This window comes from Rhinichthys klamathensis, unplaced genomic scaffold, assembly GCF_029890125.1.
Source record: "Rhinichthys klamathensis goyatoka isolate OS25496 unplaced genomic scaffold, OSU_Roscu_1.1 h1tg000231l_1, whole genome shotgun sequence".
In the NCBI taxonomy this organism is placed as follows: Eukaryota; Metazoa; Chordata; class Actinopteri; order Cypriniformes; family Leuciscidae; genus Rhinichthys; species Rhinichthys klamathensis.
The window spans coordinates 1,787,703-1,804,367 of record NW_026606755.1 but is presented as its reverse complement, the minus strand read 5'-3'; the positions used below and the strand labels follow the sequence as shown (position 1 = coordinate 1,804,367).

Genomic DNA, 16,665 nt, shown 5'->3' with positions numbered 1-16,665 from the left:
CATTATAACACAATAAGCGCTTTTTGTGTGTGTGTGTGTGTGTGTGTGTAGCCTTTTATTTTGACGAAAACTATTCTATATTATTAAGCTGGTTTGGGTTTGTCCCAAAATGACTATAGGGCATATCAGTTCACCATGTGGAAGTTACTACTACTTATACGTTTGGAAATAGCAATTGTGTCATTACGTGATTGTGGTCGCTGGACATCTTTCTTTTTCACTTTCACAAGACGGCAATGATTTTAGCACTATAACTTAGGCTACTGTAATAGTGAAGAGCAAAAGTGTCTGTAGGCTACGCTGGTAATCGACGATGTGTCCGTTTTATTATTATTTGTGTTATTCAGCGTTCTCCTGCTGCCACAAAGGATGATGGTAAATGTAGGCTAGTTTATTATTTTCACAAGCTAAATGAGGGAGTTTTTGTGGTTTCTCCCTTTACCGCTTCAGGTGAGGTTCTAACCGCGGATTGGCTGGAATGATAAAGTAGGTGTGACGACGGCTGATGATTGACAACGCTGTACATGAAGTTGACCATTGACCAACAACAATCAGCGGGAGAAACTTCCCTGTGTCAGGTTTGCTGCCTGGATAACTTTACCAAGACGGAAACAGGGCATATTAGCGGCTAAATGATCATATATTTGTGATAAAGAAAGTTCAAAGAGTATCAAAAAGGACACAGTAAGATGCTGATGAGAGTGATTAAATTGTGATGGAAGCGCACCTGTTGAAGTTCGTGGAGCGGGTCCGCAGTTTGTCCGACCATGACAGCAGTGGAGACCAACTCATCTCCACCGAGTTCAGCGTAAGTCCGAAACCTTTATACCTCCTTTTTAGTTAAATATATAACTGGCAATGCTTCATATTACTTACCAGATCATATAAGTTGACACACGACGCTATTACTATGTTTTTGGATATTGTCATGATATGTAGGCTACAATAGTAAAAATGTCATTACAATAAACTTCTATTTGTGTAACGTTTTGCTTGAAAAGTGTTATTGTGTTATTTTTATTGGTATATTTGTGAACCCTTACGGAAATACTGTGGTGATATCATGGTACAGTGATGGTAATACCATACTTTGGGAAATACACACAGCCTACATGACACTCTCAGGCAGGCTACTTCTAAGAAGACCATTTAAAAAGAATGGTACCATGGTACTTTTGAGTACTTCCTTGTAAGTGAAGTGCCTTGGAGTATAGTGTAGAGACCATGGTAAATGGATTTGGAAATCATACAGTTCCAAAAGGACCACCACTGTATCATTGCATTACCATTTTTTTTAGGCATGATACCATGGTAATGATAGCAGTATTTGAAGTGTAAATACCATGGTATATGATTATGGTAATCAAATTTCCATGGAATAACCATCATAAACTGAATCATCACTATACCGTGGTACCATTAGAGTACGTTTTGGTGTAAATATATGATCAATTTATGGACATTTCTAACATTCTAGAGTTAGTTTTACCTTAGTGTTAAATATCTTTAGACAACTGTTTATTTAAATGTTTCTTTGCAAATGAGTTGATGACTGCATGCTAGATAAAAAAATATTCACACAACATTTGCATGAGCAACCGTAAACAGAGCTGAAAGATCTTACAGCTCATTCCACTCAAGCTTTTTTCATTTCAGAATCTTAAACCCAGCTGACGGAACCTTCTGTTAAGTTATGAACAAACGTTCTTCCAGTAATGTTAATAGAATGTTCATTCAAAGATATGTGGTCTTTAATAACATTCTCAAAACATTGGCACGCACAAAAAAAACAACAACTGTATTTATACATCGTTCATGGAACATCTTTCTAGTTTAGAAGTTTAGAGTACATTCAAAAGTATTTCATAATTGCATTATGTTTGCAAAATTATCAAATGTAACTTTCCCTCTAACGTTCTTATAACCAAGAAAAAAAGTTTTCAAAACGTCTTGGTTTAATGTTCTAAACTTTCAGAGGACATTCAGAAATAATGTTTTCATAACTTAATAGGAACATTAGCAAAACGTTCTAGATCCGTTAGCTGGGAAGAGGATTGTGCTTGTATTGAGTGCACTTTACATACACTGGATAATTAACTGTCCTGTTTAGACGTGAGAGCCACATCATACATATATATATATATATATATATATATATATATATATATATATATACATATGATGTAGGCTATGAGAGAGAAAAAGAGAGAGATCCATATAATGTTCAAGACATTTATGTTCTCTGCCAGACCAGTGAACTTTAATAATCTAAAATCATAATTGTCGTAGACTTAAAGGGATAGTTCACCCAAAAAAAAAAAGATTCTGTCAACATTTACTCACCCAAGTTGTTCCAAACCTGTATGAGTTTCTTTCTTCTGTTGAACATAAAAGATGATATTTAGAAGAATATGGGTAACCAAACAGTTGACGGGCACCAATGACTTTCTTCCATATATGGACTAAAATACTATGAAGGCAATGGGGTCCATCAACTGTCTGGTTTCTGACATTCTTCAAAATATCTTCTTTTGTGTTCAGCAGAAGAAAGAAACATACAGTTTTGGAACAACTTGAGGGTGAGTAAATGATGATAGAATTTTCATTTTTGGATGAACTATCCCTTTAACTGTTCGTTATTACATTCTACTTGTGGTTACAATGAGACCAACGTTTTACAGAAGTATCTGTTGCTTTTTGACTCGTTTGGCTGCATTAGTGAAAGTAAGAGGGCATTTGTAAGAAGCACAATCTACAGTTCCTTATTAAGTTTCTCGGTTTTGAACTACTCGGAAGATGAAGCGTCTGTGGAAAAAAAAACACTCGAGACTCTAGTGCTTGTGGTAAAAGGGGATAGAAAGTGATTGCTCTGTGGCTTCTTTTACAGAGACCCAACCAAGAGCGTTGTGTTGAAAATAACGCATGTGAGATGATCTCTTCTGTTTTTAAGAAGTGGAAGTAAAACAGAGAGCAGTTTTAGTCGGTGGCTACCTCTATTTACAGACGTTCATTACCTGTTTGTTTGTCTGATATGAGTTGAGGGCTTTTCGCTAGCAACTCCTAGGTCCATTTCACACGTACTCCAGTCCATATACTGTTGCACATTTTTTCTGCATTTATTAGAGCATTCACACTGCACATGCTGGGTGACAAGTGCATTGCAGGATCGGTGCGCTGAAGCAGTGCACACTGCACAATGGCCACTTGATGCTTACACACCGCATACAAACTGGATATGCGCTGCAAACGGATCATGTGTGAAACAGGAATGCATAAATGGATCAAAAGTATACCTTGAATGCAATGCCAATCCCTTTGCATAGAAAAGCATCTGCCAAATGCATGAATGTAATGTAAATGTTTAAGTAAATTAATGTTATACTTTCAGTATGTTTAGTCATAGTAGCATAATAGCATTAATTTGGGTTTGATCTGTAATGTTTCAAAACCACATCCACTCTCAATAAGACCCTTTCATGGCTTTTATGAGCTATTAAAAATGAATTCAGCATAGCATAACAAACAACAGGATGCCACCTTGTGGTGAAATGTTGCAACTGTGATGTATTTAAAAAATATATATATATTTTTGATCTCATACCTCTTTCCTTTTTCAGTTGATACGACGGAAAAGTGCATCATTGAAAGAGGAATATGGCCTGACAACTGTGGCAGGAGAAATCAAAGAAAATGTGAAGAAAAACCGCTATAGGGATATTCTACCCTGTACGTAGTCTTATCAGAGAAGGTTTATTTTAATTCTATTAAAGGTTATTAAGGCTTTTTCTAGGTGAAACAGTTTCTTTAATTAAATTCAATGCAATTCACACCATGCCGTTGTTATAAGAAATATGTGTTAGCTGATAACATGGACATGACTTTTATCTTTTTTCCAACATCAACGTTTTAGGTTAAAAGTTCAGTTAAATTCAATGCAATTCCATTAGTCCTGCAGTGAGACTTTAAACATATATATTTAATAAAGTTAATTTGTTGATGTTAATATGCAGTCAAAAAAGCTGCTTGTGTAATTCTACAATAAAAAATCTTGTCAGTGCTTAACAATAAGACTTTTTGTGCTGGCCCAGTCAGACTAATATTTTCACTGGTCCCTCCATAAACTTTATATCTTTTATTTTAAATAGATTTTTTTTTTCATGTCAAAAATAAATATTTATATTTTTCATTAAACATTACTTTTTAAACAGTTTGCAAAAGTGTATTTTTTTATATAACTAATGCATTTTACAGCTACAATATAACTCATCATGACACATAAATTCACAAACGCACTTTTACAGAAAAACAATGGCATATATGGTGTTTTTTTTATTATTATTTACAACCCATTTAACTGATGCTAAGACTGACACTTTTTGTGTGTTAGTATATTACATACTTTAATGTCCTATCAGGATTTTCCCATCTGACAGTGAGCACAGATCTCATCAGCTCTGAAATATATGTGACTCACAGTTCCTCTCAGTGTGACACAGAATAATGCACCGAAGTTATTTTACATGATTATCTGTCACGTCTGTCAAAACATGCCTCCTATAGTTATAGTACTGTTTTTTAGCATTGCAATGCCAAAAGCATGTCATAATATTTCATAACTGAGTCTCCACAATGTGTTTCCTGATAAATTTACTCACACTGATGGAGGAACAATATGCAAATCCTTGTTTTTTTTCCGTGTTTTTTTTTGTATTCCAGATGATCAGACCAGAGTCTGTCTAACTCCAACCACATCTGAATATGAGTCTGATTATATTAATGCCAGCTTCATCAAGGTACTGCAGTGTTTTAACTTCAACACTTCTTATATGGAGCATCATGCACTTTTTTGTGATAGAAAAAAAAGCTTTTTAAGAACGTAGTAGTTTATTTTGTACAGTGTGTGTAAGACACATCGGTGTAGAGGTACTTTTGTCCAGATAGATTTTGAAGCATTGATAGAAATTCTTTTTGTTGTATTATTATCATTTTCTATATTTTTGGCCACTAGGGAGCTGCTAAGAACAAGATGTATATTGCCACCCAAGGCCCTGTGAGCAGCACTGTGGTTGATTTCTGGCGTATGATTTGGCAACACAATGTAAAGGTAATTTCATTTCTATATTTGCATTATAGCTTCAATGCATCATTTTATTGCTTTTGAACTATTTTCACTTTTTAAAGTCTGGTCTGTTCTTTTTTTGTTAGGTCATAATCATGGCTTGTCGCGAGATTGAGATGGGAAAAGTAATCTTAATATTTCCTTTGTTGTTCTGTGTCATACGCCTGTCATTTTCTTGCCATTTACTGTTTTAACAACCTCTGTGTTGTTTAGAAAAAATGTGAAGTCTACTGGGCATCAACCACAGACACATCCACTTTTGGTCCCTTTACTGTCTCAACTGTAAGTGTTTTCTGTGCTTCTCAACAATGAACAATGTGTGTAATTCAAGTTTGGTCTAAGAGACAGGATATTGATCTTTCACAACAGTTCCTTTTGATGTTATCTCCACGCTTCGTGAAAGTTTTGTCAGTTTTTTTGTCTGCAGTTTGATGTGTAGTTCATGCAGTTGCAAGGCCCCACTAGATGAAGTTCTCCTGATTTCTGTCATTTTTTTGTCTTTAGTTTGAGGAGTTGCGACCAAATGAGGAAGTCGTTGTTCGGACGTTGGTGGTAAAATATTGTGATGTAAGTGGTGTCTCCAGTGTGTCATCATTAGTAGATGTGATATAGACCTGACGTAATGGAATTGTTTATATATATATATATATATATATATATACAGATATATATAGATATACAGATATATATATATATATATATATATATATATATAGAGATGAGAGAGTTAAATGTTGTTCCTTTGAGAGCGTTTCTATTTAAAGAAAATCTGTCAAACCACAAAATTGCAGTGTACTTCATTTTGAGTGTCTTGTAAAACACTGTTTACTCTGAAGGCTATAACCTTCTCTGTGTGTGATGTTTCACATTTTAGCTCATTTCAAACATTGTAATTTGGTGTTTGTAACCACAATCCATTCATTGGTCAAAACTCACCATCTTTTCCACACAGGAAGCTCGTAAAGTGTTTCATTTCCAGTATACTGCCTGGCCGGACCATGGAATTCCAGACATGCCGGATGGCATTCTGGGTATGATGGAGTTGGCTCGCCAAAAACAGAGGAACCAGACGGACCCTGTAGTGATCCACTGCAGGTCTGTATCACACACACAGCCGTCTCTGTGTTTTTTTCTGTGCCTCTGACAAATGACCCATCTGCCCATGAAAATGCATCAGGTCGTGTCCGTCCGTGTTGTTAGGGTGCAGCAGGGGCCGGCTTGTGTTCCTCTGCTTCCATGCATTTTAATGGCACCATTTAAATGAAGTGAGACATGTTAAATATTCAGCACCTGATGTGGCGCTGGAAAAGCCTGTTAACTTCCAGACTTCAGCACAGATTCACTCATTACCCTCTCTCTATATACATGAGAAAGGCTCTGTCCAACAATATGGCCCATCATTCCCCCCGTGACCCTCTGAACCAAGACTCGGGGGAGAATGGATCATATCATATGATATGGAAATGTGACAGCTTCTCTTGCTTTACAGTGCCGGGTGCGGTAGAACCGGGGTCATTTGTGCTGTTGACTATGTCAATGATCTACTACTGACAGAGGTATTAACATCATAACCAATAAAAAATGTATATACAGTGCTTGAAGGTGAAACATACACTGTATATATATATATATATATATATATATATATATATATATATATCAGCAACATAAAAATACAAGAGGATTTTATAGACATAGATAGATAGATAGATAGATAGATAGATAGATAGATAGATAGATAGATAGATAGATAGATAGATAGATAGAAATGCCATTGAAAGAACACATGCTAGAAATCAGTACTATTAATGTGATTTGATCTGACTAAAAAAAATTACATGCATATGCATTATTTTATTTTCAGCAAATACAAGAGGATTTTAATATATTTGACCTGATATTTGAGCTCAGAAGACAGAGACCTTCAGCTGTGCAGACCAAGGTGACATTACAAATTTGTTGTTGTTGTTTTTTTGCATGGCACAACCTAATTGAACCTTCTGCCCATTAAAGTAAAATATCAAAGCCTTGATGCTTAAGCTATGTTTTTATCTTATCTGAGCACATGGCTGGGCCCATTCAGCCCTCTCTGTCATATTGCACAACAACATGTGTATTCCTGATGACATTTTGTCATGTTTATGTGAATCTCCTCAGGAGCAGTATGGATTTGTCTTTCATACGGTTGCTCAGATGTTTCAGAAGGTCTTGCAGGTGAAAAACAAGAATACAGAGGTAAGATGCACACTGCTGCTCAAAATATATAAAAAAAAATAAAAAAAATTAAATATATTTCTATTTTGGCAAGTATGCATTAAATTGATCAAAAGTGACAGTAAAGACATTTATAATGTAATAAAAGATTTCTATTTCAAATAAATGCTGTACTTTTGAACTTTCTATTTATCAAAGAATCCTAAAAAAATATCAAGATACAAAAATATTGTCATTATCAACATTTATAATAAAAAGAAATGCTTCTTGAGCAGCAAATCAGCATATCAGAATGATTTCTGAAGGATCATGTGACACTGAAGACTGGAGTAATGATGCTGAAAATTTAGCTTTGTCATCACAGGAATAAATGACATTTTAAAATATATTCAAATAGAAAACATATTTAAGTTGTAATTATATTTCAAAATATTACTGTTTTTATTGTATTTTTGATTAAATAAATGCCGCTTTGGTGAGCAGAAGTGACCAAAATCCAAAAATCCAATTTAAAGGGATAGTTCACCCAAAAGAAATACATTTCTATCATCATTTACTCACTCACATGTCGTTCCAAACCTGCATGATTTTCTTTTATACTTTCATACAATAAAAGTAGTCCATATAACTTGTGCACTATATTCAAAGCCATCTAAATTCATATGACAGCTTTTAGTGAAGAGAACACTGAAATTTAAGTTGCTATTCATTTATAATCGTCCCCTCTGCCATAGCGCTGAAATTCACTGGTAACACTTTACAATAAGGTTCGTTAGTTAACATAACACATGAACTAACAATGAACCGCACGTATACAGCATTTATTAATCTTTGTTAATGTTAATTTCAACATTTACTAATACTTTAGTAAATTCTTGCTAACATTAATGCACTGTGAACTAACATGAACTAACAATGAACAGCTCTATTTTCATTAACTACATTAACAAAGATTAACAAATACACTAACAAATGGATTGCTCATGGTTAGTTCATGTTAGTTAATACATTAACTAATGTTAACTAATGAAACTTATTGTAAAGTGTTACCAATTCACTTTTAAATACATTCAAATATGGCATTTGAATAATGTCAAACTGTCAGCCTTGTCCTCATACTAAGCTATCATCAGACAAACTCCAAAATTATCTCAAAATACCAGTCTCGGCAAGTATTCTCATAAACACAGCCAGTTGCATCTTACATGAACGTAAACAGTTGAGAAAGAAATCAAATGTGTATCATTATATTGGATTCGTGCATTCGGTCTTAAAGTGACAGCAGCCTATAAATCCCTGCTGCTATCTAAGTCAGTAATGTTAAAGGGATAGTTCACCCAAAAATGAAAATGACCCCATGATTTACACATCCTCAAGCCCCATCCTAGGTGTAAATGACATTCTTCTTTCAGACGAATACAATCGGAGTTATCCCTTTAAAGAAAGAGTTCACCCAAAAAGGAAAATTCTGTCATTAATTAAGACTTTCGTTCACACACGAGAATGAACCTCATTGGTTCTTGTGGAAGTTCAAACGTGCTGCATAACACGAGAATGAACCTCATTGGTTCTCGTACGTCAAGCGAACATGCTTGAGCTTCTGTTTACCAGATCTGATGTGTGATATGATTAATGTTTATATGTGAATAAAAGCCTAAATTTAATCTGTTCATCATATAAAGCGATCGAGTCTCTTCAGAAATTTTTGGACTAAACTTTTCAAATCATATGGATTACTTTATGATCTCTTTTTTTTTTTTTTGAAGCGTCAAAGTGTGAGTAGCGTAGCTGTCAGTGGAGAGACAGATTTCATCAAAAATATCATTTGTGTTCCGAAGATGAACGAAAGTCTTACGGGTTTGGAATGATATGAGGGTGAGTAATTAATGACAGAAATTTCATTTTTGGGTGAACTATCTCCTTAATCAAACAACAAAACACAGTTTTAACACAATTAATATATATTTAATTTATACAGTGTGTATTATACCATAGTGTTATTTAAAATTTAGGCCTAATTATTTCTGTACCTGAATACTCTACAGTTAGACCTTACTTTATTTGTAACTTTGGTATATTGTATTTATCTATGCTTGTAATTAGTGTATTTGATTTGACTGTTCACTTCCTCCAATCATGTTTGAACTGTAGTGGTTAGGCTAGTAGTTTTTTCTTAGGTATCGAAGTACTTAAAGTGTGCTTTAAGTAATAGATTAAAAGTTACATTTACAACCATGTTGTTTAAAGTAAAATCTGTCTGCCATTCCATTTTTACATCACATCTTGTTTTACTTCCTCAAGACCTTGAGCCCTGAGCTTTAAAAAGGCAGTTTAGCAGGAAACACTTCAGTGTAGTGTGCTTCCTCTATGCAAATGCTCAGGCATCCTTCAACAGTTGAACACAGGCGCTCTGTGTAGCCGCTCTCCCACACGGAGTACGTATTTCACGCTTTATGTTTGTCTTTTTTCTTTTTTTATATTGGAAACACAAGACTTCGACCCCTCTGTACATCAATGCGGTTTCACCAAAGGCTTCATTGAAATCAGGATCATTAGGCAGCTTCAACGTACCTTCTAAAACACGGTAAGTCCACAAATGACCCTCATTTCCAAATTTCTAACTTCATTTGACTGTTTGAGGATGTCTGTGATTAAAATCAGTGGTGGCCACACAGCCAGAGGCCAATTCAAGATTGACAACAGCACAGTTCTGCTAACTACGGCGCCGTGTGTCACACAGGTGGACTCAGCCAAGATGCAAGCTGTTATTGTCGGTTCTGTCTCGCACACCACACTTTTCTTGTTTAACACGTAACTTCATCAGAGTTAATGTGAGTTAATCTCCTGAGTCATCGATGTATAGCTGGATATATATTTCTTCGCACAGTGGGATTCATGGTGGTGTTTCTGCTTTGCATACAGATAAATATTACTTTTGTAATGAATATTGAGAATATTTTGCATGACTGCGTGCTTAGATTATACGGAGCATGTATTCATTTTTTAAGTCGATGTGTTCTGTTATTGCAGTTCCCCTTGTGTCAATGATATATTGAATGCAAATGTGACAGTTGGTCATTATACGTTGCTCTATATGGGGTCCCACAATGCACCCAGAGCGAAATGTCTACAGTCTTACGTCACTGTATAATATAATGGAATCTACATTGTCACAAATACCCATTGACTTGGATATGTAATATGTAATATCTAAAATGGCAATGTAATTGACCTCATCTATTCACCATAGTGAGGCTTATATTATGACTAGATTCTTGCTTTTTTTATGGATGCTTGTCTGTGCAAAACTGTCCGCTGTGTTGCTAGCTAGTTGCTAGCAATGGTTGTTACTCGGGTCAAAGAAGTTCAAGTGCAAGTCTCTAATCTGTCTGTAGATATGTCTTTTTTTTCTTGCCTATTTTATCGTCCAACAAGTCAGATCAAAGAATGCCCCTAATAGGTGTACTTTATGGGATGGGAGGCGGGCGTGCTAACAAAGATTCTAGAGACCGCAGCCTCTAGCATCAGTCGCTTGTGCGCCTCTTGAGGCCTGGGGAGTGAGGTTTACTCATGCAGCTCTAACTACCTGGCCTCCATTACACTCAATCCCCCTAATTCTCACTCCCATCCGGGTCACGGCAGAAGTGTAAACCCTTTGGTTCTACTCGCATCGCTCAGAGCGGTATTTAAACCGGCGTTTCTGGTATGGGAGGCGGACATGCTAACAAGGACGCTGAAGACTGCAGCCTCTAGCATCAGTCGCTAGTGCGCCTCTTGAGGCCAGGGGAGTGAGGTTTAATCGCACAGCTCTTACTAGCTGGCCTGTTACTTTTCATTTAATGCCGACTTTAAATGTGTACTTGTCTGTCTGTGGTTTCAGAAATCCTCCTCTCAAGCCCAGGCTTTCTCACCCTCTTCCTCAGACCAGGATGAACGACACTTATGCGGTCGTCAACAAGCCAAAACTGCAGCCCCCCAGCTCTGCCCCCCATTCGGTCACTGTTCATCACTATGACAATGCTAATTCAGAGAAAAGCAATAAGATCGCTGTCTACAGTGCAGTTAAACCTAAAAACAGACCTGGATCACTTCTGCCTCCTCCCACCTCACCGGTTTATGACAGATTAACGTCAGCCAATCAGAGAGGAGGACTGTCACCTAAAGTAATGGACCATGACGATTATGAGCTATTGCCAGGTAAGGGACTATTTGAACGGCTCGTATTTTTATTAAATTCGTCTTTTATTCCATAATTAGTGGTGGCTTTTTTCAATTTTCACCTGACGAATGAAACAAATAAAAATGTCAGTAGCCGTTAAGTAACTACTAAGCAACAACCGTGAACCAGTATTATTTTAGTATTATTTATATGCTGTTATAGTATTTATAACATTTTGTAGTTTAAAAATATATTTTTTAGCTTTCATTTATTTGTATTCCTTTTTATTTTTTTAGTAATTTAGTAATTTATTTTAATACTGCAAATTAAACTTATTTTTTTCAGTTAGTTGCCAATGCAACATTTCTCAATTTGTTTAGGTTTTTAATCTAATCTAATCTATTTTAATTTCACCTTTATTGCAATTAATAAAAAAAAGATTTATTAGTATAATAGTTAACTAGACCAACAACACATACATTGGTCAGTGCAAACACCCTAGAAACTGCATAGCAACGCCCTGGCAACTGTCCACAACACTCAAGTTTTGGATGGGCCAAACACATTTATACTGAGAATCGCTGAATTGAAAAGGAATTTAAGTAGACAAAAAAAAACTGCAAACTCAGCTGAACACTAAAAGGAAGATCATTTCAGACAGAGGGAACTTGTTTGTTTAAGGAGAGTAAAGTTTGGAAACTTCTGCTTGCAGCTTTCACTGTCCTCTCATGACTCTGCTCTATTTGAGTTCTTCTCTTTCATGTGATCACCAGAGTATTCAGAGCCCTCTCATTTGGTGTTTGTCTGTTAAAAGATCAGTTATTTGAAGCTCATATTTCCATATCTCTCAGGGAATTAAAATGCCTTTTTGTTTCATCTATTATTGAACTTTTAAAGTATCGGCAGAGTCCTAACAGGTGAAGTGTGTAATTTCTGTGCCACAAAACAGAAATAGTCAGCAGCATACAGTGCATACTGAACAGTATTCAAGTAGTAAGCTAGTTTTACTTTTTGAACAAAGCCAGTGTTTTCAAGCAGGTTTCATAAACTCTCCCCTGTCTGCCATTGGTCAACCAAGCAGATAGTCCCGCCTCCAAATTCACAGCATTTGCTGAGCCAAAAGGTAACACGTCAGATGTTTGTATAGCACCAGTGTTTACATACCAGTTACATATCAACCTACCAATGGCTAACTCTATGCTTTAATATGTAGATGGTATAAAGCCTAAAAATATTTATATATATTTCGCCTTTAAAAAAAAAACGTATTGTTTTTGTAGTAGTAATAGTGGTGGTGGTCTGGTTATATACTTTTTATCAAGATAAAATAAAAAAATGTTACAATTCTTTTATTCCTGATTTCTGAATAAACCTTTTGTTTTTTTTCTCAGGGGAGTTGAGGTCCATGAATAGAGATGCACAGGTAAATGATCTGATTGGTATTAAGATTCTGCAGTCATTTATGCTTGGCAGATGGGTTCGTTCGGTTTTCATGTTAGCATATTAGGTGTCAAATTAAAGTGCTAAGTACATATTAATCTTATATGACTCATTTATATGCAGCTATTGGCCCGTATTTCCTCTCTGCACACTTGTAGATGTGTCAGTTTTCTCCTTTGTTTGTGTTTCACATTAGATGCACATTCAGCCTCTTCCTGTGATATGAGGCTTCTAGCTGAGATCACACTCACAAGTTAACAAGCTTTAGCAGACACTTACAGGCAGTACATTTAGTAAAAATAAGCTGACAGATTGAATATTTCCACTGAAAATGATTCTAATGTGTATTTGACTGATGATCACAGTCTGTGTAACCCTGATAATCACAGATGAAATCTGCCATCAATATAATTAAATCTAATTAAATTAAATTTGTGTTCCTCAGCCACAAGGTCCTCTTTCACGATCCCCAAGTGCAAGTAAGTGCGTTACGTGTTTAATGTACTATGCAAGTTTGTCTGGAAAACAACGAAGTGACATTTACACATTATTTATCAGTATTGTTTATTATTTATACAATTAAATGATTTTCAAATTATTTATTCGACAAAAAAAAAATCCTTATGCTAAATGGGGTGTTGATTTATCCCTTTTTTTTAGTTATGATACATGATTTATGGTCTACATGGACTTTTTGTACTTTTAAAAAAGTTTTTTGCTGCGTCCCAATGCACATACTATCCGTCCTAAATAGTATTCGAAATTAGAATTACTGTATCCCAAATCATAGCACTGCATGTTGAAATGAGTATTCCGAATGGTCTACTTTTTCCTGTTAGAATTCGAAGTGCAGATCCGTGAGCACTCTAATGGCTAATATTGCCCACAATCCATTGCACTACAAACTAAATTGCTAACTCCACTACAAACACAAATAAAAAGTGTTAAAAAAAAACATCAAGACGCATGTGCAAGTCTGACGGTAATAGGGAAAGTAGAGCGGTTTAGATAAAGGGGTTTGAGTGATGAGTAATCAGTATCTAACCTGACAAAAAGATATTTATTCAATGTTATCCACATTATATTTCATCTGCAACAGCATTGTGAACATTTGTACAGATATGTTTGGTCATTATCTTTTAAATGCATCATTATGCAAATTGCAAATAGGAGAGTCTCCGCATGTAAGACCCACGACTGGCAGATCAACGTGCTAGTTACTATATTTCTCTCTAAAAAAGTAGGACATTCAATTAAATTGAATGTGGAGGATTTTAACTGTGACAAGATGATTGACAGGATGCACGTAACTAAGCAACAGAGCAGTCCTTTAAAGTAGTATCATGTCTCAAAATTTGCCTAATCTTCTGATACACACATAAAAGTATGTACTATTTCTTCTTCACAAAAGTAGTAGGCGAATTGTAGGCAAAAGTAGTAGGCCCTGCGTTGGTCACACCGCAGGGCCATTTTAAGATGTTAAATTTTGATGTTGAATGATCTCATGTTATATGTCAACTATCCACTTTTGAATGCTTTCAAATACAGACTATAAAGAGTAAGGTGTGTTATTGTAAGTGATGTAGGAGTCGTTTCAGTTCCCCTTAGACTCCTTATCGACCAAATGAGTTTGAAACGCTATCTAGCAGTAAACAGGAAGAAGTGTTAGATCAGTGTCGGTTTCAATCTAATGCTCTTGAGGTTTGTTTTTAAGTTATTAAACATTGTTAAACATGTTTTTCTCAGCTGGGAGCCAATCTTCTATAGATGATGATTATGAATATGTGTCTAGCGTTGTCAGGGACACCAACAGCCCATTTGCCCCGGCCGGCCTGGGTGAGTTACACCATATGCACACTTAATCTTCATTGTGAACATAAGAAGATAAATATTTAGGTTTGGATGGGTTTTTGGACAAATCTGCTTGTTTCTACTTTCTCAATCTTCAAAAACAACCTTATTGTACTCATGTAAATTGCTAACTTAGTAAATAAAAATAAATAAATTGCTATTTTACAATAGGTAAATTGATAGAGGGTGGGCAGTGCACAGCTTTCCAGACCACACACGCACTTACAACCACAAAAAAGTGACATCACAGGGTGGTTTCCAGGCCTTAAAGCAACCGTGTTCATATCTGGGAAATGTAATCATCACTTTTACTGTTGCTCGAATATAGGGTTAGATGTTTAAACAAACCCCTAATCTTTGTTATTAAAGCAATTGTTCACTCAACAATATGTTTCCATCCAAAGGTGCAATTGTAACTTGTGTGCAAAATTGGAATATCACATAAACATTTGCGAATAAAGCACAGTATCCATTGTGTTCAAGAGAACAAACTTGCATGTGAGAATGGGATTACCCAGCCAGAGGAGCTCAGAAGAGACCAAGACCAAACAACCAAAACACATACACACACACACACACACACACAAAAGTGGCAAAATATCTGTAATAAAAATATAAGTTTGCAATCAGAGAGGCAACTGTGGCTCTTTTGTCCTACATCATAAATGACTTGCACTTCAGAGTATGCAGACGAAACACAATAAACATTGAGACGTTCAGATGCCTGATGTCTGAGAATGCAATCATGTGAGACACTTGGAGGTCGTTATAGCCTACCCAATCATTTCGATGATAGACTTTGGCTCAAGCATTTCAGAATGACCAAACCAACATTTGAGATGCTGTGCAATGAAACTGATCCGCTGGTTAGTCCAGTTATCCAATCACATCCTCTGTTGAGGCAAAGTCATGCGAGTTTTTTGTTGCGCATTGAGGGATTCCTTCAGTACACGAGTCTCCATCGTAGTTTTATGCGCATGTCTTCTTATCAGATAAAAAAAAAAAATTCAATTCAATTGAGCGCATATGTGTCCATCCAGCATTTTTGTATCCCAAAATTTTTATAAAAATAGGTGGATGGAAACATGCGGAGCAAAAATGACACTTTGAAAGAAAATTGGTTAGAAACTAGCTGTGTGAAGATTCTTCAAAAATCTTTGTTCCGTTGACGCAATGAAGCTAAGCGAACTGCCGACGAATGGAGCATTCACATTGAATGTGAAACGATTGAATGGCTTTAGCTAATTCACGGCTGCACGATAGGTGGCGCTAATTAGCTGAAGGCTTAGCAAGCCCTTTCGATGATGTCGTGTTCTTCTGAACCTGTAAAAATCTAACTGACCGAGATTTGATCCTGATCCAAGATCCATTTAAAATATTACTTCATCATGTTGACCTGTGCTCTGTTATCTTGTGTTTCTCAGGGCACATGGTGATTTTAAACTTTGTATGTGTTTGTCTTGCGTTTCAGGTTTCAACTGTCGCATAAAGAAACCCAAAGGCCCACGAGATCCACCGGCCGAATGGAGTCGCGCAGAAAGTTGAAACCGCAACAGGTTTAGGTTTAAAAAAAGTGAACCTGATGCACAGCTATTTGTACACTGGGTAATAGAGCATCTATTTATTTCCTTCAGACGTTTCGCTTCTAGTTTTCTAGTTTTGTTTGTATTTGTATTTAATTATTGTAGCAATTTGTGATCATGTTGTTTAGTTTATTCATGTATTTGTGTGACAACTTTAAGAAATTGAAAATTTGAGTGCTGAACTCATGTGTGATGTACAGTAAAAGGGGCCATTTCATTTTTTATTTTATTTTTTTTATTTAAGTTTTAGTCCACTTACTTTATTCACATTTTTATGTGCCATAATGGTAAATGATGGT

The 16,665-nt window shown here is 35.8% G+C and overlaps 1 protein-coding gene across 1 annotated transcript; it reads left to right on the top strand.

Moving 5' to 3' along the window:
* The first annotated feature begins 498 nt into the window (after positions 1–498).
* ptpn18 (protein tyrosine phosphatase non-receptor type 18) lies at positions 499–16,430 on the top strand. The gene is made up of 17 exons (XM_056265293.1): positions 499–808; positions 3,618–3,726; positions 4,717–4,793; positions 5,009–5,104; positions 5,206–5,244; positions 5,333–5,401; positions 5,624–5,686; positions 6,072–6,214; positions 6,609–6,675; positions 6,984–7,061; positions 7,277–7,354; positions 9,826–9,917; positions 11,214–11,530; positions 12,884–12,915; positions 13,378–13,411; positions 14,679–14,768; positions 16,255–16,430. Exons 1-17 carry the CDS (start codon positions 716–718, stop codon positions 16,326–16,328), a joined length of 1,551 nt encoding a protein of 516 aa, XP_056121268.1. The 5' UTR covers positions 499–715; the 3' UTR covers positions 16,329–16,430.
* The last annotated feature ends 235 nt before the right edge of the window (positions 16,431–16,665 follow it).

Bases quoted from the DNA above. Each gene is read 5' to 3' on its own strand.
- ptpn18 (XM_056265293.1), top strand. From the start codon at position 716: ATGGAAGCGCACCTGTTGAAGTTCGTGGAGCGGGTCCGCAGTTTGTCC. The intron at 4,794-5,008 runs GTACTGCAGTGT...TTTGGCCACTAG, and splicing joins TTAATGCCAGCTTCATCAAG to GGAGCTGCTAAGAACAAGAT. The intron at 11,531-12,883 runs GTAAGGGACTAT...TTTTTTTCTCAG, and splicing joins CGATTATGAGCTATTGCCAG to GGGAGTTGAGGTCCATGAAT.